At 48.6% G+C, this 21,064-nt stretch overlaps 3 protein-coding genes across 3 annotated transcripts in view; all 3 read right to left on the reverse strand.

The window, feature by feature from the left end:
* Positions 1–2,720: 2,720 nt before the first annotated feature.
* Positions 2,721–6,421, reverse strand: LOC132592494 (uncharacterized). The gene has a single exon (XM_060277503.2). The coding sequence runs from the start codon at positions 6,419–6,421 to the stop codon at positions 4,961–4,963; it is 1,461 nt and encodes a 486-aa protein (XP_060133486.2). The 3' UTR covers positions 2,721–4,960.
* A 6,839-nt stretch (positions 6,422–13,260) lies between these two features.
* On the reverse strand, positions 13,261–18,457 carry LOC132592495 (uncharacterized). The gene is made up of 5 exons (XM_088673543.1): positions 18,361–18,457; positions 15,786–15,920; positions 15,104–15,238; positions 14,585–14,716; positions 13,261–13,470 (listed from the first exon to the last, which is right to left on the reverse strand). Exons 1-4 carry the CDS (start codon positions 18,440–18,442, stop codon positions 14,586–14,588), a joined length of 483 nt encoding a protein of 160 aa, XP_088529669.1. The 5' UTR covers positions 18,443–18,457; the 3' UTR covers positions 13,261–13,470; position 14,585.
* The window catches only part of LOC132592472 (uncharacterized), a 36,535-nt gene continuing 33,351 nt past the window's right edge, over positions 17,881–21,064 (reverse strand). Inside the window, exon 6 of the mRNA XM_088673524.1 lies at positions 17,881–17,996. Coding sequence (XP_088529650.1) covers positions 17,881–17,996 — 116 coding nt within the window. The remainder of the gene's footprint in view (positions 17,997–21,064) is intronic.

Consider the following 21,064-nt stretch of genomic DNA (forward strand, 5'->3'; position numbering starts at 1 on the left):
TGCTTTCATGAGAAGAAGAGGTTCCAGGTGCGGTGGGAACAGAGCTGAACTGCGGCTGGGGCTGACAAGCCTCACATCCCTAAGAACGTAAGAAGAGTCTGCTGGATCAGGCCAATGCTCCTCAGATGAAAAGAGGGACATTTCTCACTCCACCACAACTGACCCACCATCCCCTTGCAAAATACTTCCTATCAGAAGAAGGGCGACTGCCACCACGAGTCTAGCTTGGTGATTTCCTGGGTACTCACTTGTAGAAACCCTGGCAGCTCCAAGGCAGCCACTTGCTCCAGCGGCCAAACTGAGCCTTCTGAAGTCTCTGCCCCCAGGCAACTTTGCCCATGGTCTGCCCCCTTGAACAGGCCAGCGCTCTCACCTGAAGGTGGACCCTCCATGGACTCCCACCTGCTGCCCCCTCTGGACTCTTGGACCAGGGACTGTGGGAAGCACTTAGTTCCTCAGGTACAGCAGAAGGCACCCTTCCAGGCTCCTCCTCCTCCTCCTCATAAGTCTTATAAATAATAATAGTGATGCTGATTGTGATGATGACGGAATCTAGATAGACTGCCTCTGGCACTGGAGGTTTCACCAAGGTCAAGGCTGCCTTGATTTCTAATCAGCAGTGTGTGTGCAGAAAAAGATTAAAAAATCAAAGTCCATTTTGGGAAGCAACTCCTTTGGAGAAAGGGCACAGCCCAAGGTGCCCGCAGAGCAAACCAAACTGAGTAAATGGCAGGAGGAGAAAGGGTGACGCCAAGGAGGTGGGTTTGAGTCCTATACCGTGTTTCTCCAAAAATAAGACACGTCTTATATTTATTTTTCCTCAAAAAAACCCTACTATGGCTTATTTTCAGGGGATGTCTTATTTTTTAATTAAGTATGGTACAGTTTAACCTACAAGGTTAAACTGCCTATCGCTATGTCTTATTTTTGGGGTATGGCGTATATTCCTTGAATGCTTAAAAATCCTGCTATGGCTTATTTTATGGCTACGTCTTATTTTTGGAGAAACAGGGTAGGTGCCCCAGGGTCATCCAGCCCAACCCCCCTCAAAGCCGGAATCATAGCTATTAAATCCTAGAATGCCTGACAGGGAAGGGACCTAATGTTCTTCCTAATGTTTAGAAAGAAGATTCCACCTAAACATTAGGAAGAACATCCTGACAGTAAGAACTGTTCGGCAGTGGAATTTGATACCAAGGAGTGTGGTAGAGTCTTCTTCTTTGGAGGTCTTTAAGCAGAGGCTTGACAGGCATATGTCAAGAATGCTTTGATGGTGTTTCCTGCTTGGCAGGGGGTTGGACTGGATGGCCCTTGTGGTCTCTTCCAACTCTATGATTCTATGACCCTGAGGGTCATCCAGTCCAAAGGGTGTTGCTTAGCGAATGCTATTCAGCAGGGCCATCTTGAGCAGATCGCGCGCCCTGGTGCTGAGGGGCGATCGCTCCGCCGCCCGCCCCGCCCTCGCAGGGCGCAATTGGTTTCCGCGCGGCTTTGCCGTGCGGCGCCCTCCTTGCCAGGCCGGCGCCCAGCTTACCAGTCCCCCGCCATGGTGCACTGCACCACCGGGGGGCTATGTAGAGCCGGCCCTGCTATTCAGCCCGGTGGAACCTTCCATGTGGGGTTCCACAGGGCTCAATCCTATCCCCCACATTGTTTAACATCTACATGAAACCTCTAAGTGGGGTTATCTGAGGTTTGGAGTAGTTGCTAGCAATATGCTGATGACACACAGCTCTATTTCTCAATTACATCTGCAGGTGAGGCAGTGGATGTGCTGGACCAGTGTTTTGCCTCAATAATGGAGCCAACAAACTGAAGCTCAATCCAGATAAGACGAAGGCCCTGTTAGTGGGTGGTTCCCTCGAATGGATGGCTGGCAGGTCACCTGCTCTTGATGGGGTTACACTTCCCCTGAAGGAGCAGCTTCACAGTTTGGGGGTCCTCCTGGATCTTTGCTGTCGCTTGAGACTCAGGTGGTCTCAGTGGCCCAGAATGGCTTCCATCAGCTTTGGCTGGTGGCCCAGCTACGCCCCTATCTGGACAGAGACAGTCTCTTCTTCTCTTTGGCGATCACTCGTAGCCGACAGTCTAACCCCTATTGTCCATGCTCTGGTAACCTCAAGGTTAGATTACTGCAATGCGTTCTACGTAGGGCTGCCTCTGAAGACAGTTTGGAAACTTCAGCTAGTGCAGAATTTACCGTGTTCCCCCTTTTTAAAGACACCGTCTTATTCTTTTTTTTACCTCAAAAAAACACACGGTGTCTTATTTTCAGGGGATGTCTTGTACCTTAAGGCCTCCTCGGAGGGGCCAGGCAGCTGGCTCGGGGTGCTGCTGGGCGCTCTGGGCGGTGCTGCAGCAGCAGCCGGTTCCAGGCACCAAGGCAGCAGGCCGCTGGCTCAGCGCTCCGCCCGGCGCTGCTGGGCGCTCCTCTCTGCAGCTGCCTGTTCCGGTGGCGGGGCGGCAGGCAAAAAAGAAAAAAAGAGGCCAGGCCGCTGCAGGGCATTCCGAGCGCTTGGCGCTGCGGAGCGCTCTGCTCTGCAGCTGCCGGTGGCGGGGCGGCAGGCAAAAAAAAGAGAGGCCAGACTTCGCTCTGTAGCTGCCGGTTCCAGGCAATAATTCAATTCAGAAGAGAAGGCAACCCACCCTGTTGAATTGTCTTTATCCTATCGGACATATTATGAGGCACCCTGTCTCTGTTGGTTAAGAGAATGGATAACATTGGGAAATACAGATTTATTAGATTTGGAAGGATACGACAACAGATTTGGTTGGCACGCATATCTTTGGTACGACAAAAAAAGAATTCATGAAGGTTTTACAAATCATGTGATAAGGAGGTCCTTATATGAGGTGTGGGAAAGAAACAAATCGCTGTTAGAAACTCAGACCCCATGGTGGATTTCACCAGTGGAGGTGTTGACGGTCAAAAAAATAAATATGGAGGGGAAGAGGGCCACTTACGAGGAGATATTGATGAAATCAGAAAAGGGATGGAAGTTGAAACCCTATGATGAAATAAAAGAATTTCTGACTAGATGGTTGCAGTATCACCAAGTAAATGATGTGTTTACAAATGATAAAAAAATAGGTTTTGAAGATAAAAGGTCCAAATTTCAAATAGAATTGTTGGAAGGCAGAACAAAATTGTTGTCAAAAATGTATGATTTGTTGTTAGAATGGTATATGAAAGATGAAATGACAAAAGATGTGATGATAAAATGAGCAAAAGATTTTGGGTATAATATTGAATATGATGCATGGTTGAAATTGTGGAATCAAACATTGAAATTTACTGCATGTACTGCCCTGAAAGAGAATGTCTTGAAGATGATGTATAGATGGTATTTAACACCAGTAAAATTAGCTAAGATGTATAGGATAAGTAGCAAAACATGCTGGAAATGTAAAGAGAAGGATGGTGAATTTTATCATATGTGGTGGACATGCGAAAAAATTAAAAGATTTGGGCAAATGATATATAATGAGCTGAAAAAGATCTTTAAATACACTTTCCCCAAAAAACCGGAGGCTTTTTTATTGGGACACATAGGTCAGGCGATTGCAAAAGGAGACCAAGTATTATTTATGTATGCGACAACCGCGGCTAGGACTTTGTTAGCCCAAAAATGGAAAACTCAGGAGTTACCGACGATTGAAGAGTGGCAGATGAAAATGATGGACTATGCGGAATTAGCAAGGCTGACTGCCAGGATCAGAAACCAGGGAGAGGCAAAGTTCCAAAAAGACTGGAGTAAATTTGTGGACTATATGGAGAGGAACTGTAGAAGTTTAAAGACACTTGCAGGATTGAAATAAATCCTACAAAATGACTCTATGTAGAGGGAGTAAAGGAACTGCGAGATAGGAGTGGATAAGAAAACCGAATGAGGGGAGGGAGGGAAGTCAAAGCTCGGCAGAGCACAGTGAATTTGAGATAATGGAATAGATGTTAAAAGGAGAAAAAATTGTGTTTATTGTGTGTTGTTGTGTTTGTTGTTGAATGTTTTGTTATTGTCTAATGTGTTTATTTGAAAATTTAATAAATTGTTTTTTTAAAAAAAGAATTGTCTTTATCCTATCCAATTTTAGAATTGTAGAAGGAGAGAGCGGGGAGGGGCCCACAGGGTCTTCAACCAAGGCAAGAATCACAGATATGAAAACATGGAATGGTAGCTACAATATGAGGGGACTCCATCATCGAGCCCAAACTGCTGCAAGGCAGGAATCTTCAGTGAAAGGATGGTCTCCCCGACCCCCTAGCAGTGGGGTGGGGGAGGAGGTACCCCAAAGGGCTACACCAGCTGACTCCATTCCGCAAAAAGGTGAAAGAAAATCCTCCTTTACTTGGCCCATAGCTAAACCCTGGAACTCCCGGCTGCAGGAGGTAGTTTGGGCCACCGACTTGGATGGCTTTAAAGGAGAGGTTGATGAATTAATGGAGGAGAAGGGGGATGAGGACGACTCTCAGCCATTATAGTTCTGTTTCTTGAATATCCCATTGGAGGTTTCCAAGCAGAGGTTGGGTGGCCATCTGTTCTGGATGCTCAGATGGAGATGTCTGTCTCTCAGGAGGTTGGGCTAAATGACCCTCGGGCTCCTTTTCTCCTCCTCACCACTCTCGGCTCCCAGAAGGAGGCCACTCTCTCATCTCCACTGCCCAATCCCTCAGCACTTTCGCACCCCCTTGGCGACAGCTGGAGGGGAGAGGGCGGAGTCACTCTCCAATTCGAATCCGTTTCGGGCTCTGCAAAGGGCTTCCTGCTCAACCAAAGGCTTGAGTTCGAATCCTGTTTGCAATGCGCAAAGCGCTCCCGCTCTCCTGTTCGAATTCTGCTTGTCATGTGCAAGGCGCTTCCTTGCCTCCGAATCCTGCAACCCTTTGAAAGGCCCCCGCGCCCCCCTCCCACGAAGATCCGAGTTCGAGAGCCACTCCTCTCCTATCCTACGGAACTCCCTGCTACCTCTCCAGGATGGCGAAGAGCAGGAAGACCACCAGCAGCGGCAGGAAGAAGACCAGCAGGCTGAGCGTCTCGGCGGCCAGCAGGACCAGCAGGACCAACCGGTAGAGCCAGCGGCTGCGCCGCTCCAGCCGCTCCAGCCCCTGCACCATCCCGAGCGGGTAGCGCAGGCAGGGCAGGGCGCCGTGCTCGGGGCGGCTGGCGCGGAAGCGCACCTGGAAGCGGTGCTCCAGGCGGCCCCAGGCGCCGGGCCGCCGTTCGGGCAAGGGCTCATATTCCGCGCGCCCGGCCGCCGATTCCTGCGGCGCCTCCAGCAAAAGCATCTCCTCCTGCAGCTTCCGGATCTCCCACTCCACCACCGGCGTCTTCTGGCGGCACAGCGGGCAGCGCGCGCGGCCGATTTCGGCGGCGCCCGACGCCTCCAGGACAGCGCCCAGGCAGCGCGCGCACAGCTCGTGGCCACAATTCAGGCGCGACGGGCGGTGGACGTCGCCGTCGTAAACCTCTGTGCAGATGGGGCACTCGGACTCCGCATCCTCCTCTCCGTCGGGGAACGCGCTGGGCTCGTTCTCGCCCGTCCCCGCCGCGCCCTTCGCATCCTCCGATCCACCGGGCGCCGGGAGGATGCAGTCCAACTCCCCTTCAGACCCCGACGCCGGCCGCTCGGGCTCAAGCGCGTCCCCGGGGACCCCTGGGGGCTTTCTGGACGGGCCGTCCTCCTCGTCGCCACTCGTCGCCGCGTCTTCAGGCACCACCCGGTGTCCTTGCTGGGTTGTCGTCGAGGCGACAGCGGCGTCATCTTCCCCCGGCGCTCCCTCCTGGCAAAGGGTGCCGCCGCCGCTGCCCCGCGGGCCGCCCTCTCCTTCCTCCGGTGCGGCGAACCCCTCCGAACCGCTGAGGCTCGGGCTCGAAATCTCCGCGGGCGAACCAGGCCTGGGGCCCGCCACTCCGCCGCTCGCCTCCAGGCCAGGCTTCCTCGAGGGCAGGGAGCTGCGCCAGGCGGCCCCTGGCAATCCTCGGGGGCCGGTTCGGGGGTCCGCGCACCCGGTGGGTGCGGTTGAGCCTCTCGGAGTTCGCCGGAGTCTTTTTGCCCGTGGAGCAGTGAGAGTTTTCGGCTGCCAAAGAATACGAGGACAGATTCTCGATGTACCGGTTTGGCGACTCGCAAGGCGGCTGTTTCCGTATCTGGAGACAGGCGCGACCTGCTCCACAGAGGAGGCCTTGCCACCCACGATTCTTTCGGCGGAATGACCTGGCGCCCTTGGGCTGTTTGCTTGTTTTTGAAGGAAGGAAGAAGAGGTCGGTCTGAGGACAGAGCCCTGAGGATGAAAATGTGGTTCTCTCTGCCCCCGCCCCCCCCCCGCCACTTCATGCTTGGAGGAGAAATGTCCTGAATCGTGGAAGGGGAGGAGAGGAGAGTGGGAAGGGACACGCTGAGGATCCTTCACATCTAAAAGCATGGAGTGGTACAATAGAATGGGACCCCAAGGGTCATCTAGCCCAACCCCCTGCCCATAGCTGTTCCTTGGTGGGCTCAAACCACTAACCTTCTGCTTAACAGGTAAAGCAAAGCAAAACAACAACAACAACAACAACAACAACAACAACAATTTATTATTTATACCCCGCCCATCTGGCTGGGTTTCCCCAGCCACTCTGGGTGGCTTCCAACAGAATACACTAATTTCTTAAAGATTAAAAGCTTCCCTAAACAGGGCTGCCTTCAGATGCCCTCTAAAAATCTGGTAATTACCATATTTTTCTTTTTGACATCTGGTGGGAGGGCGTTCCAATAGTAGTAGTAATAACAACAATAATAATAATAATATAAAAACAAGATTTCTCTAGAATATCACTGCAAGCACTTGGACGTCCCTTTTAAGTGTTTCCTGATAATTGTGTGCACATTTTATTTCCTAAGCCAAGTGTTGTTCTGTAAACTGAACCAAAATCTCTTTCGAATTCCCAAGCCACAGAACAACTTTGCAGCACCCCCCCTCATTGTTGGAAATGAAAAGCTGGAAAAGTTTGCTATGAAGAAGCAGAGGTTGGATGGCTACCTGCCCTATGACTGCTGGAGTGGAGAATCCCACCTTGCAGGGGGGGTTAGACTAGATGACCCTGGAGGGTCTCTTCCACTTCTCCCATTCCAGGAATCTAACTTTTGATAGTATAGGAATAATTCCACACACTGCCAAGAATATAAGGTTGAACAAATCTCTCCATTGCCTCGCTGACAATGTCATTGCCCAGAAAGTGAAAGAATCACAGGAGCAACAAGGAGGTCATCTAACTTAGACCTGGAATACTGTGTCCTGTTCTGGGTGCCAAATTTTAAGAAGGATATTGAGAAGCTCAAAACAGAGGGTGACCAAGAATGATCCAGGGTCTGGAAACAAAGCCTTATGAGCAGGGGTCCCCAAACTAAGGCCCGGGGGCCGGATGTGGCCCAATCACCTTCTAAATCCGGCCCGCGGACGGTCCAGGAATCACCATGTTTTTACATGAGTAGAATGTGTCCTTTTATTTAAAATGCATCTCTGGGTTATTTGTGGGGCATAGGAATTTGTTCATTTTTTTTCTCCAAAATATAGTCTGGCCCCCTACAAGGCCTGAGGGACAGTGGACCGGCCCCCTGCTGAAAAAGTTTGCTGACCCCTGCTTATGAGGAACAGTTGAAGGAGCCAGGTATGTTTAGCCTGGGAAAGAAGAGACTGAGGGGAGATAGGATAGCCACCTTCGAATATCTAAAGCAGGGATAGGCAACCTAAGGCCGGTGGGCCGGATGCGGCCCAGTCGCATTCTCAATTTGGCCCGCGGACGGTCCGGGAATCAGCGTGTTTTTACATGAGTAGAATGTGTCCTTTTATTTAAAATGCATCCCTGGGTTATTTGTGGGGCATAGGAATTCGTTCATCCCCCCCCCCAAAAAAATATAGTCCGGCCCACCACATGGTCTGTGGAGTGGTGGACCGGCCCATGGCTGAAAAAGGTTGCTGACCCCTGATCTAAAGGAAGATGGAGCAAGTTTGTTTTCTCCTGCTCTGGAGGGTAGGACCCGAACAAATTATAAGAGTGGAGATTCTGATTAAACATCAGGAAGAACTTTGACAGTAAGAGCTGTTCAACACTGCAATGTACTCCCTTTGACTCTTTTTTTATTGGATGTGTTTAAGCAGAGATTGGATGACCTCTGTCATGCTTGCTTGAGTTGAGATTCCTGCCTCACCAGGGGCTGGACTGAATGACCCTTGGGGTCTGTTCCAGCTCCACAATACCATGGTTCTATTCAGTGCTATTTTTATAGAAAAAGAGGTGCTGGGACTCACCCTGAATGTCTCCCTTATCTCCAGTAAGGAGTTCAAGACATTGTAACTCAAGCTCTGTGTCCCAATTGAAAGAGGGTGGGGCAAGGCTCAACCCAGAAAAGTAATTTGCTTTAATTGCAACAAGGAAGGATGTGTGGCAAAATTTGGTAGAGCCCCCAAAGCGTGGAAATCTTCTGAGTAAACAACCTAATCAGAACAGATGAATCTCACCGCAACCAGGAGTGATGAGAAATCAGGCAGGTGGTTGGTAAATTTGGGGTGGCCACTTCACCAGAGTTAGGGTTGAACTCCAGGTGGCTTATGAACCAGGTAAAAAAAGTAAAGCACATCCTTGGGGGACTCCACTTTCTTCACCCCTCCATTGGGGAAACTGTCCATTTATTCCTACTCTCTGTGGAGTTCCATTTCTACAGCTACTAACTCTCCCTGTGACCTTCCACACAGGGTTGTTGTGAAGATTCTAGGGGAGAATGATGAACATGAACAAAGAGCTGAACTGAAGCCACTTCCTCTTCACTTGGTTCAGCCTCCTATTGGCTTCAGTCACCCACAAAATAATTCTTCAGTACTTACAGTCTGACTCTAAGCTCTGAAATTTGCCATCGCATTTCATAACTAAGGAATATGTAGGCATTGCACAGAGCCACCTAGTGGATACCTCTGAGAACTGACAGCATTCCTTCTCCAGAATAAAACTGTGCCAGCAGTTCACTTCCTTATGTTTTAATGGGGCAGAAAATTTTCAACCGCTCCTCAGAACTTTGCCTAATTAGACCCAGCACTAACCTATCCCCCAGTTGCACTTGTGGAAGACTCTGGAAATTGGTTTTGAAGGGGTGGGGGAGATCTTCAATGAATTGATTAAATAATTGCAGGTATGACTCAGTTTTCCTACAAGGACAGAACCTCTTCTTCAACTTTAAATCTCTCTCGTCTTGTCTACAGCAGAACCCAAGTGGAGACCCAGAATCATTGTCCCATCCTGGTGTCTAATGCTCTAGAGGTCAAGGCACATCTCCACAACACTATGTCATTAAAAAAATCCAAGAGGCTCTTCTTTTCTCTCATTCCAATAAAGAATAGTCATCCTATCCCACTTAGTCTCCTTCTTGAGGGGATTCCCCTTCTCCTCTGAAACCAGCTCCTGCCTTTTTGCCATATTCCTGCTCTGAGTGGAGTGGGAAAGGGCTGAGAGCTGGGGCCACTTCCAAGAGGAAATTACTAAAGGAAGTCAGGGTGTCCTTTGGGCACCCTGCAGTTAAGGCTGCAATCGTGCACACATATGATTGATCAAACATCACCATCACCATCATTTATTATCTATACCCCGCCCATCTGGCTGAATTTCTCCAGCTACTCTGAGCGGCTCCCAACCAAATGTTAAAAGCACAATAAAACATCAAACATTAAATACTTCCCTAAACACCAGAGTTTTGAACAAACCTTCCACATCCCTCAAAGTGGCTTCTGAAAACCATGGCACCCATTGCCACTGAAAATGGCAATTAATCAGGTTGCATGTCACCCCAACCTCCAAGCAGTGCAAGAATCCAGGGGGACCAGTCACTTCCCCAGGCATTGGTTTCCTTGGATTCAAGGACAGTGGAGACTATGGTGTCTTTATGATATATTTATTTCACATATACTGTACACACAACTTAGCAACTCTGCAAGTATATGATTCTGTGAAATGAATGTGTCTTGTTCTTAAAAGGAGGATGAAGAGCATAGGTGGGAAGAGATTTTTTCTGAGAAAAGCCACCTGCCAGGCACCTCCACTCCCCAGCTGGCAAGACCCATCTCGGGAAATGGCTCCCCAGGCAGAACAAGACAGGCAGGCCTGGGATCTGCTGACTAGTGGCATGATGTCTGCTCCCACCAAATCCTTTCTCTACCCCGTCTAACCTGCTCAGCATTCCAGGACTCCCAGGGGGAGGCAACATAAGGCTGGGATGACAGGCCCCTGGATCTCTCCCCATTCCCAAATGATTCTCCAAAGCAGTGCTGGGGGCTGCCTCAGGTCAGGTCTTGTAGAAACACCGAGAGCTCCAAGGCAGCAGATTTCTCCATTGAGCAAAACTGAGCCGTTTGAAGTCTCTGCCCCCGGCAACTTCTTCTAAGCTCTGCTGCCTTGAAAGGGCCATCCCTCTTGCCTGAAGGTGGACCCTCCATGGCCTCCCACCCACTGCAACCCCCTGTGCTGGTTGCTGGGTGATTTGGGAGCCATCCAAAGTGGGCTTTGCGCAAGCCCCACCCTATTTCTCATGGCCGCCAAAATGTGTATCACATCAGGTTTATCACTTCCAAAGGAAGTGAGATAGTAGTAATGGGGGATTTCAACTATCCTGATATTTGTTGGATGTCAAACTCAGCCAAGAGCATAAGGTCGAACAGATTCCTCACTGGCCTTGCAGACAACTTCATTGTCCAGAAAGTGGGAGAAGCAACAAGAGGATCAGCCATTTTAGATCTGGTCCTAACCAATAGTGATGACTTGGTTAGTGGGGTAGAAGTGGCAGGATCATTAGGTGGGAGTGACCATGCTCTTCTGGAGTTTATTATCCAGCGGAAAGGAGCAACCAAGCATACTAAGGTCCATATTCTAGACTTTAAGAAAGCCGACTTCAGAAAACTTAGGGAAACGCTGGGTGAAATCCCATGGACAGTAATACTAAAAGGGAAGGGAGTTCATGATGGTTGGGAGTTTGTTAAAAGGGAGATATTAAAAGCACAACTTCAGGCAATACCAATGAGACGGAAACATGGAAGGTGCCTAAAGAAGCCAGGCTGGCTATCTAAAGAACTTTTGACTGAGTTAAGATTTAAAAGGGATATGTACAAAAAATGGAAAAGGGGGGAAATCTCCAGAGAGGAATTCAAACATATAGCCAGCACGTGTAGAGACAAAGTCAGAAAAGCTAAAGCACAGAATGAACTCAGGCTCGCCAGAGAGGTTAAAAGCAACAAAAAGGGCTTTTATGGGTATGTCCGTAGCAAAAGGAAAAACAAGGAAACAGTGGGGTCACTCAGAGGAGAAGATGGTGAAATGCAAACAGGGGACAGAGAAAGGGCAGAACTCCTCAATGCCTTCTTTGCCTCAGTCTTCTCCAAGAAAGAAAAAAACGCCCGACCTGAAGAATATGGAGCAGATGATTCAGCAGGGGAAACACAGCCCAGGATAAGTAAGGAGGTAGTACAAGAATACTTGGCTAGTTTAGATGTATTCAAGTCTCCAGGGCCAGATGAACTACATCCAAGAGTATTAAAAGAACTGGCAGAGGTGATTTCAGAACCACTGGCAATAATCTTTGAAAATTCCTGGAGAACAGGCGAAGTTCCAGCAGACTGGAGGAGGGCAAATGTTGTCCCTATTTTCAAAAAGGGGAAAAGAGAGGACCCAAACAATTACCGCCCAGTCAGCCTGACATCAATACCAGGAAAGATTCTAGAGCAGATCATTAAGCAAACAGTCTGTGAGCACCTAGAAAGAAACTCTGTGATCACTAAAAGTCAGCATGGGTTCCTGAAAAATAAGTCATGTCAGACTAATCTGATCTCATTTTTTGACAGAATTACAAGCCTGGTAGATGAAGGGAACGCTGTGGATGTAGCCTATCTTGATTTCAGCAAGGCCTTTGACAAGGTGCCCCATGATATTCTTGTAAAGAAGCTGGTAAAATGTGGGCTAGACAATGCTACCATTCAGTGGATTTGTAGCTGGCTTACTGACCGAACCCAAAGGGTGCTCATCAATGGCTCCTCCTCATCCTGGAGAGTAGTGACTAGTGGGGTGCCACAGGGTTCTGTCTTGGGCCCAGTCTTGTTCAACATCTTTATCAATGACTTGGATGATGGGCTTGAGGGAATCCTGAGCAAGTTTGCAGATGACACCAAATTGGGAGGGGTGGCTAACACCCCAGAGGACAGGATCACACTTCAGAATGACCTTAACAGATTAGACAACTGGGCCAAAGCAAACAAGATGAATTTTAACAAGGAGAAATGTAAAGTACTACACTTGGGCAAAAAAAATGAAAGGCACAAATACAGGATGGGAGACACCTGGCTTGAGAGCAGTACATGTGAAAAGGATCTAGGAGTTTTGGTTGACCACAAACTTGACATGAGTCAGCAGTGTGATGCAGCAGCTAAAAAAGCCAATGCAATTCTGGGCTGCATCAATAGGAGTATAGCATCTAGATCAAGGGAAGTAATAGTACCACTGTATTCTGCTCTGGTCAGACCTCACCTGGAGTATTGTGTCCAGTTCTGGGCACCACAGTTCAAGAAGGATACTGATAAGCTGGAACGTGTCCAGAAGAGGGCAACCAAAATGGTCAAAGGCCTGGAAACGATGCCTTATGAGGAACGGCTTAGGGAGCTGGGTATGTTTAGCCTGGAGAAGAGAAGGTTAAGGGGTGATATGATAACCATGTTCAAATATATAAAAGGATGTCATATAGAGGAGGGAGAAAGGTTGTTTTCTGCTGCTCCAGAGAAGCGGACACGGAGCAACGGATTCAAACTACAAGAAAGAAAATTCCACCTAAACATTAGGAAGAACTTCCTGACAGTAAGAGCTGTTCGGCAGTGGAATTTGCTGCCAAGGAGTGTGGTGGAGTCTCCTTCTTTGGAGGTCTTTAAGCAGAGGCTTGACAGCCATCTGTCAGGAATGCTTTGATGGTGTTTCCTGCTTGGCAGGGGGTTGGACTGGATGGCCCTTGTGGTCTCTTCCAACTCTATGATTCTATGATTCTATGATTCTAGGTGTTGGACAAGTGGGTATGGCTTGCCCCAAATGACCTTGAGGGCCAAATGTGGAAGGCTGGGGGGTCAAGATTGGAAGGTGGGTTGAAGGTTCCCCAACCCTGCCCCATTGGGACAACAAAGTTGGGGACAACACTGGAGAAGGAAGCAGGGAACACACACACACACACACACACACACACACACACACTGTCTAGAATGCAAATGATTCAATACCTTTATTGTGTGAAAGAGAAAAGAGGATGCTGGAATGAGCAAACTTTGCTCAACCACCAGAAACCTGACAAGTTGGTGGAAAGCCAAGGTCCCTGATCATGGTGCCTTGATTGCCATATTTGGAGGGGTCAGCAGGTCTTCAGATGATACAGGCTAAGCTCCACTCATTCTTTCCGGGCATCCGGTCCAGCCAAGGTCTGCTGCAGAAGAAGAAGAGTTTGGATTTGATATCCCGCTTTATCACTACCCGAAGGAGCCTCAAAGCGGCTAACATTCTCCTTTCCCTTCCTCCCCCACAACAAAAACTCTGTGAGGTGAGTGGGGCTGAGAGACTCCAGAAAAGTATGACTAGCCCAAGGTCACCCAGCAGCTGCATGGGGAGGAGTGGGGAAGTGAACTCGGTTCACCAGATTACAAGTCCACCGCTCTTAACCACTACACCACACTGGCTCCCGAAGAGAAGCTGAAGGGAAGAAGACCAAGAGGGTCACAATGGACAGCTGCAGCTTCCACACACAAGCTCCATACTAAAGTCCTTTGAGCCATTGCAAGTGCTCTCCACTGCACAGGATGAGTGGGCAGGGAGAATCATCCCCTCGTCTTCTCCAGGGTGGCCAGTAGCAGAGTCAGCCACTTGGGGTGTGTGGATTCCTGTGGCAGACGCACCAGGCCTGGCAGGCAGAGAAGCCAGAGGAGCAGGGCAGCTGCTGCAGTCTGTTGCAAGGCCTTCTGGGCTGCTCATCCACCAACTCTCATCATGCCTGCATCAAGCTTGCAACTCCACCTTCCTGTGGCCAAACGGCAGTGTGGCAACATTTCACTATTTTATATATTAGATAGATATCAAGGGCCATCTACAACACCTCCAAATATATGCATTAAGCCAGGCATCCCCAAACTGCGGCCCTCCAGATGTTTTGGCCTACAACTCCCATGATCCCTAGCTAACAGGACCAGTGGTCGGGGATGATGGGAATTGTAGTCCAAAACATCTGGAGGGCCGGTTTGGATGCCTGCATTAAGCTGAAGAAATGCGGGAAAGAAGGAAAAGCAAGGCCACCAAATATTCTGAGCTCTGAGTCAGGCTAGGGATACTCTCCAGATGTATGTGTTTGAAAGGGTATGGGAAAGGTCATGCATTTAAGTTGTGGGTAGCAAAGCACAGGCAGATTTACAAAGGAAAGGCTACCGGATATTTTGAGCTCTGAGACTCCAAAACCTTCCACAAACCCCAGTCAGTCTGGCTCCTGCATTAAAGAAAATGTCTGTCCCACTGCACCCCACCCTCCACCAAATTCAAAATCATCTCACCTTAGACAGGATCAATGCAGCCTCGTGGGCAACTCCCGCAGCACTTCTTAACACCGGGGCAGTTCCAGTCATGGTCACATTCTGCCACGCAGATTCCTGAACCTGTATGTCTGGGGCATCGTCCAGGCTTCTCTGCAAAAGAGCAAAGCCATCGATGACTCTTGGGCTCCCTTCCAACCTGACAGTTCTAGTCTGCTGGTGGAATCTATTCCACTGTCAAAGGGCTCTTACTGCCAGAATGATGTTTTGCTTCTCTGGCTGCTGTTATGGGGGACTCAATAAATAACAATAAATCATCAGCACCAGCAGCTGTCTAATAATAATAATAATAATAATAATAATAATAATAATAATAATAATAATTTTTTATACCCTGCCCATCTGGCTGGGTTCCCTCAGCCATTCTGGGCGGCTTCCAACAAAATATTGAAATACAGAAATCCATCAAACATTAAAAGCTTCCCTAAACAGCGCTGCCTTGTTGTGCTGTGTCCTTCCACAAGGGGCTCAGCCTCTTACCTGGATTAATGCAGACCATGGAGCACATTTTTTTGCAGCATTTCATGGGAGAGGGACAACCACCATCGCTATGACATTTCTTTTGGCAAGGTGGATCCACTACTGCAGGAAAGGCAGGGCACTTTCCAGGCCTTTCTGCAACACAGAACAATATTATGGCTCAGAGACATCTTTTGAAAGGAGGGCAACAGTGGTGTAGAATTAGTTATGGCTTTTTCAAACCCCAGCAACCAAAGATTGTGGATTTCTAGGATGAGCCCAGCCCAGATGAAGAGGCTCCAGGTTTTACCCTTTCTCCCTCCCAGCAGAGGGATGGACATCTGGGCTGAAGCTGGACCAGTCATTGCTTGGGCTGGCTAAGTTCCCCCACTGTGGCCACCCCTGTCCCTTGATGCCACATTCTTTCCAGCTATGGACTGGGCACCAGAGACTCCCTTCCTGCACCTGCTTACCTCTTGAAGTCCTGGGGAATTTATCAAGCTAAGAATCTTAACAGCTGCTGAATGGCTGGATTCTAACCTCTCTGTTCTTGATGAGCTCCTCAGGAAAGAGCTCACAGGCTAGGGGTCCCAGCTCTTTCCCATACACCCCACCTCCCTCTGATATAGGGGACATCCTACTAAAGGCAAGACTGTTGCACCCCAAGACCCCAGTCTGCTTCTGAGGGGAAAGGACTTCTTACCCTTTAGCGGACTTTGGCAAGTGTGGCCACAGCCGTTGCTGCAGCATTTCTCGTCCCCAAGACATGAATCATCTCCACGACATTTCTCCACACATAGTCCACCGTCTTTTGGTGGGGGGCAGTATCCTGGCTTCCCTGGAACAGAACAACTACATGACTGCCTGGCAGTGGGGTGGGGGTCTTTTAAGTCAGCCCACTCTGGGCTCCAGGACGGCTCCCTTATAGATTTGTAGAGTTGGAAGGGATGGCCAACATAGGCGTAGCCAGGGTGGCAGAAGGGGGCAGCTGCCCCCCTAGAACACAGGCGTACCCAGGGGGGGTACGCCCCTAGAAACTAAAAAAAGGAGAGAGAAAAGCGCGCGGTGCGGCACACGCTTTTGTTCTTCTCTCCGTCTTTGTTTTCCTCTCCGTCTTTTTGGCAGGGAAAAGAGCAGAGGACTGCCCCCTCCCCTTGGGGGGGCGTGGACGTTGGCCACGTCCCCTGGGGGTCCCGGTCACGTCATCGCCAGCCAGCCAATCGGGGGTGTCACTCTGGGCCGCAGCCCTGTCCCTCACCTCTGCGCGGCAGCCTCAGAAAAATACAAAAGAAAGCTGCAGACGAAAGCATGGATCTCCAGTTTCCAGACAAGGATAGTGATATGGGAGGTGCCAGGGGAGGGGGGGGAGAGAAGCAGGGAGGAGGAAGAAGGGACGGCAGAAAAGAAACTTCTTGCAGGGCAGGGTGTCTTCCTTTCGATGAAATTGCGAGTCTGGGGGGATTTAATTGAGAGGAGCCTGCTGCTGGGACGGCGGTGAATGGGAACTTCTCTTGCTTTTGGAAGTACATGTGGCAGATAGGCACACACACAGAGAGAGAGCAGAAGTAGCCAGGGAACGCAAATCTAAGCTTCCTCCTTCTGGTCTGAAAAAAAAATACTTTGCTGTATTTTATTATTCTGAAGGAGTGGGGAGGGGAGGGGAGGGGAGGGCTGGAGAGGCAAAGGGCAAGGAATGTGGGTGTTTTTCTATCTGGTGGCGCGGGGGAGGCGAGGCTACTTAACAACAGCATTGTTTGCCATGCCAGCAGCTTGATTAGCCTCACCTTGCCCTTTTGTGTTGAATTTGCAATAAAATCTGCTGTCTGACTGGCTCTCTAGAATATGATCAAACTCTGCTGGCTAAATTGCTCTTTACATTGTTCCCCCTAATCGCCTTCCTATATTGTTTAACCAACACACGTTCACAGTCTGCAGGGGAGGGTGCTTTTGTTGGAAAGAGTCATAGAATCATAGAGTTGGAAGAGACCACAAGGGCCATCCAGTCCAACCTCCTGACAAGCAGAAAACACCATCAAAGCATTCCTGACAAATGGCTGTCAAGCCTCCGCTTAAAGACCTCCAAAAAAGGAGACTCCACCACACTCCTTGGCAGCAAATTCCACTGTCGAACAGCTCTTACTGTCAGGAATTTCTTCCTAATGTTTAGGTGGAATCTTATTTCTTGTAGCTTGAATCCATTGCTCCGTGTCCGCTTCTCTGGAGCAGCAGAAAACAACCTTTCACCCTCTTCTATATGACATCCTTTTATATATTTGAACATGGCTATCATATCACCCCTTAACCTTCTCTTCTCCAGGCTAAACATATCCAGCTCCCTAAGCCGTTCCTCATAAGGCATTGTTTCCAGGCCTTTGACCATTTTGGTTGCCCTCCTCTGGACACGTTCCAGCTTGTCAGTATCTTTCTTGAACTGAGGTGCCCAGAACTGGACACAGTATTCCAGGTGAGGTCGAATGTGTTTCTCAGGGAGGGAGTGACTCATCTTTCTTTTTTTGTAATTTCAATGGGGTGTGTGTGACAAAAAGTTTTTTGACCCTGGGTACCAAATTGCCTTCCTACGCCCCTGCTTCTTCCCCTCCTCCTCCTCCGCCGCCTCCGCCTCCTCCTGGCTCCACCACGCTGTGAGCTAGCACCTTGCCCTCGATCACCACGGAGGCGTGCCAGGCCAGCCCCTGCACCAAGTCCATGCTGGGTGGCGAGGAGGGGCACGGCGGGGCCGCCCCCGCCGAGGCAGAGGCGCCCAGCAGCAGGAGGAGGACAAGGCGCAGCAGCAGGCACTATCGTGGGCATCCACCGCAGCACTTCTGAACACCAGAGCAGTTCCAGTCATCATTACAGTCTGCAATGCAGATTCCCGAACCTGGATGTCTTGGGGGGCATCGTCCAGGCTTCTCTGCAAAAGAGCAGAGCCCTCAGTGACCCTTGGGCTCCCTTCCAACCTGACAGTTCGAGGGTTCTGTGGCTGAGAGATGCCTTTTGGCTGGAGAGACCCTCTCTGTGCAGTTTCAATGGAGTTCTCTTGTGTCTGGAACCCAGAGGATCCCAGCCATCCTCAAGTGGGCACTGTTGTCTTCAGAGGTCTGCCTGGAACTCTCCAAAAACAAGACATCTCAATGACACAACCACCTTCTTCTCCTTTGCTATTATCTTGAGAAGGAGAAAGGAAGGCATTTGTCAATGGGTAGACAATGTTGGAAATCTTGCTAGAAGCCAATGTTCATGCCAGCACCTTGGGAGGAAGAGAAGAAAGTTCTTACCTAGATTCTGGCTGGAGGCAGGAGTCAGTTGACCCCAGAGAGCGAGAAGCCCCACAAGGAGGAGAAGGCCACCACAACGCATGATGGTCAAGCTTTGTCTGCTGCCCAGACCACCAGCTGACTTCCTGATCTCAGGAAACAGGTTATATAGAGAACTCCTGAAGCAGGAGGTACAGAGGTGAGGACTTGAAGTGGGACAGAGTGGACATTCTTGTCTTTCCAACCAGCTTTTGCAACAAACCGTTGTAAAAAAAAAAAGGCTAAAGCCGTTTTGTGACCCGCAGGCATTACTGGACTCCAGGAAGGCCAGCAGGGTAGAAGTGAAAATTGTCCCTTGTCATCTCCCTGGTAGAAATCCCCCATACAGTGGTACCTCAGGTTAAGGACTTAATTCGTTATGGAGGTCCGTTCTTAACCTGACATACCACTTGTCCTGCTGCTGCCGCACAATTTCTGTTCTCATCCTGAAGCAAAGTTCTTAACCAGAGGTACTATTTCTGGGTTAGCGGAGTCTGTAACCTGAAGCGTCTGTAACCCGAGGTACCACTGTGATTGAGATTCTTTGGCCTTAGGACATTTTAGACCTTTTTAGACCTTTGTGGTACAGGTGGCGCTTAGACCTGGCTTTTCGTTTGATTACTAGCTTTCCTTTTTCATTTTCAGTTCTGTGCTGTGTATTATACTTTCCTGTGCTAGTTTTCTTGAACTTTTATTATAGCACGTTTTAAAAACAGACTTTGCCTTCTGCCCAGACCAGAAGCTCACTTATATCTCAGAAAACAGGTTCTATGGGGAATTCCTCGAGCAGGAGGTGAAGGAAGGAGGGACAGAGGTAAGGGCAGAAGGTGGAAGAGAGTGGACATTCTTTTCTTTTAACCAGGTTTAACAACAAATGTTCATGGAGTAAGCCATAGCACTTCTTGTGACCTTGCTGCAGGCATTTCCAGACCCTAGGAAGGGCAGCAGGACGGAAGTGAAAATTTTCCGTTGTCATCTCCCAGGTAAAACAACAACAACCCATCAACGAGACCCTTTGGTCTTAGGGCATTTCTGTTCACCCAGACCTTTGAAGACCTTTGTGGTACCTTGTGGAGGTTAGACCTGTCTATAGATTTTATTGGGGACACGGGTCTTGCCGATCAGAAGGCTGGCGGTTCAAATCCCTGCGACGGGGGTGAGCTCCCGTTGTTCAGTCCAGAATACAGACCACACCTGGAACACTATGTCCAATTCTGGGCATCACAATTTTAGAAGGATACAGAAAAGCTGGAACATGTGCAGAGGAGGGCAACCAAGATGATCAAGGGTCTGGAAACCAAGCCTTATGAGGGATGGTTGAGGGAGCTGGGTATATTTAGCCTGAAGAAGAGGAGAATGAGAGAAAATTTAATAGCCATCTTCAAATATCCCAAGGACGGGATATCACACGGAAGACTTGTTCTCTCCTGCTCTGGAGGGGAGGACTTGAACCAATGGCTTCAAGTGACAAGAAAGGAGATTCTGACTAAACATCAGGAAGAACTTTCTGACAGTGGAACAGTCTCCTTTGGGAGATGGGCTTTTTAAAGCAGAAGTTGGATGGCCATTTGTCATGGATACGTCAGCTGAAATTCCTGCATTGCAGGGGGTTTGACTAGATGATCCTTGGGGTACCATCCAACTCTAAGATTCTATGATTCTATGAAATTGTATACTGCCTTTCTATATTACTGTACACTACAAAAGGGGGTTTACAAAGCTGAAGAAACAACAAAGATTACAAACCTTAAAACAATCTGATCCATTATAAAAATGTCATAATAAAAACATAAACCACTTATATTAAATAAAAATAACATTTAAAATAAAAATAACATTTAAAAATCAATTAAAACATAATGATACACAAAAATAAAATATCAGCAAATATTCACTATTAACAATTACAGCAAATAATTTCTAAACTATAATCAATAATAACAGCAGCATGTCACAGTGCATAAAATAAGCAAAGACAAGACTTAATTTTTTTTTAAAAAAATATATAGATATATTGGAAGGTGCCTAAAGAAGCCAGGGTGGCTATCTAAAGAACTTTTAACTGAGTTAAGATTTAAAAGGGATACAGTATGTACAAAAAATGAAAAAAGGGGGAAACCACCAGAGAGGAATTCAAACAAATAGCCAGCACATGTAGAGACAAAGTCAGAAAAGCTAAAGAACAGAATGAACTCAGGCTTGCTAGAGAGGTTAAAAGCAACAAAAAGGGCTTTTATGGGTATGTCCGTAGCAAAAGGAAGAACAAGGAAACAGTGGGGTCACTTAGGGGAGAAGATGGTGAAATGCAAACAGGGGACAGAGAAAGGGCAGAACTCCTCAATACCTTCTTTGCCTCAGTCTTCTCCAAAAAAGAAAACAATGCCCGACCTGAAGAATATGGAGCAGATGATTCAGCAGGGAAAACACAACCCTGAACAAGTAAGGCGGTAGTACAAGAATACTTGGCTAGTTTAGATGTATTCAAGTCTCCAGGGCCAGATGAACTGGCATAGGTGATTTCAGAACCACTGGCAATAATCTTTGAGAATTCCTGGAGAACAGGCGAAGTTCCAGCAGACTGGAGGAGGGCAAATGTTGTCCCTATTTTCTAAAAGGGGAAAAGAGAGGACCCAAACAATTACCGCCCAGTCAGCCTGACATCAATACCAGGAAAGATTCTAGAGCA

Source organism: Zootoca vivipara, chromosome 7 (genome assembly GCF_965207765.1).
Source record: "Zootoca vivipara chromosome 7, rZooViv2.hap1.1, whole genome shotgun sequence".
Lineage (NCBI taxonomy): Eukaryota > Metazoa > Chordata > Lepidosauria > Squamata > Lacertidae > Zootoca > Zootoca vivipara.

What these genes read in the sequence shown, in the direction of transcription:
- LOC132592494 (XM_060277503.2), bottom strand. Translation starts at nt 6,421, where the DNA reads ATGCTTTTAGATGTGAAGGATCCTCAGCGTGTCCCTTCCCACTCTCCT.
- LOC132592495 (XM_088673543.1), bottom strand. Translation starts at nt 18,442, where the DNA reads ATGCGTTGTGGTGGCCTTCTCCTCCTTGTGGGGCTTCTCGCTCTCTGG. An exon ending in TGCCTCCAGCCAGAATCTAG is followed by an intron (nt 15,921 to 18,360) that starts GTAAGAACTTTC and finishes GTTCTGTTCCAG; the next exon opens with GGAAGCCAGGATACTGCCCC. An exon ending in TTGCCAAAGTCCGCTAAAGG is followed by an intron (nt 15,239 to 15,785) that starts GTAAGAAGTCCT and finishes TCTGTGTTGCAG; the next exon opens with AAAGGCCTGGAAAGTGCCCT.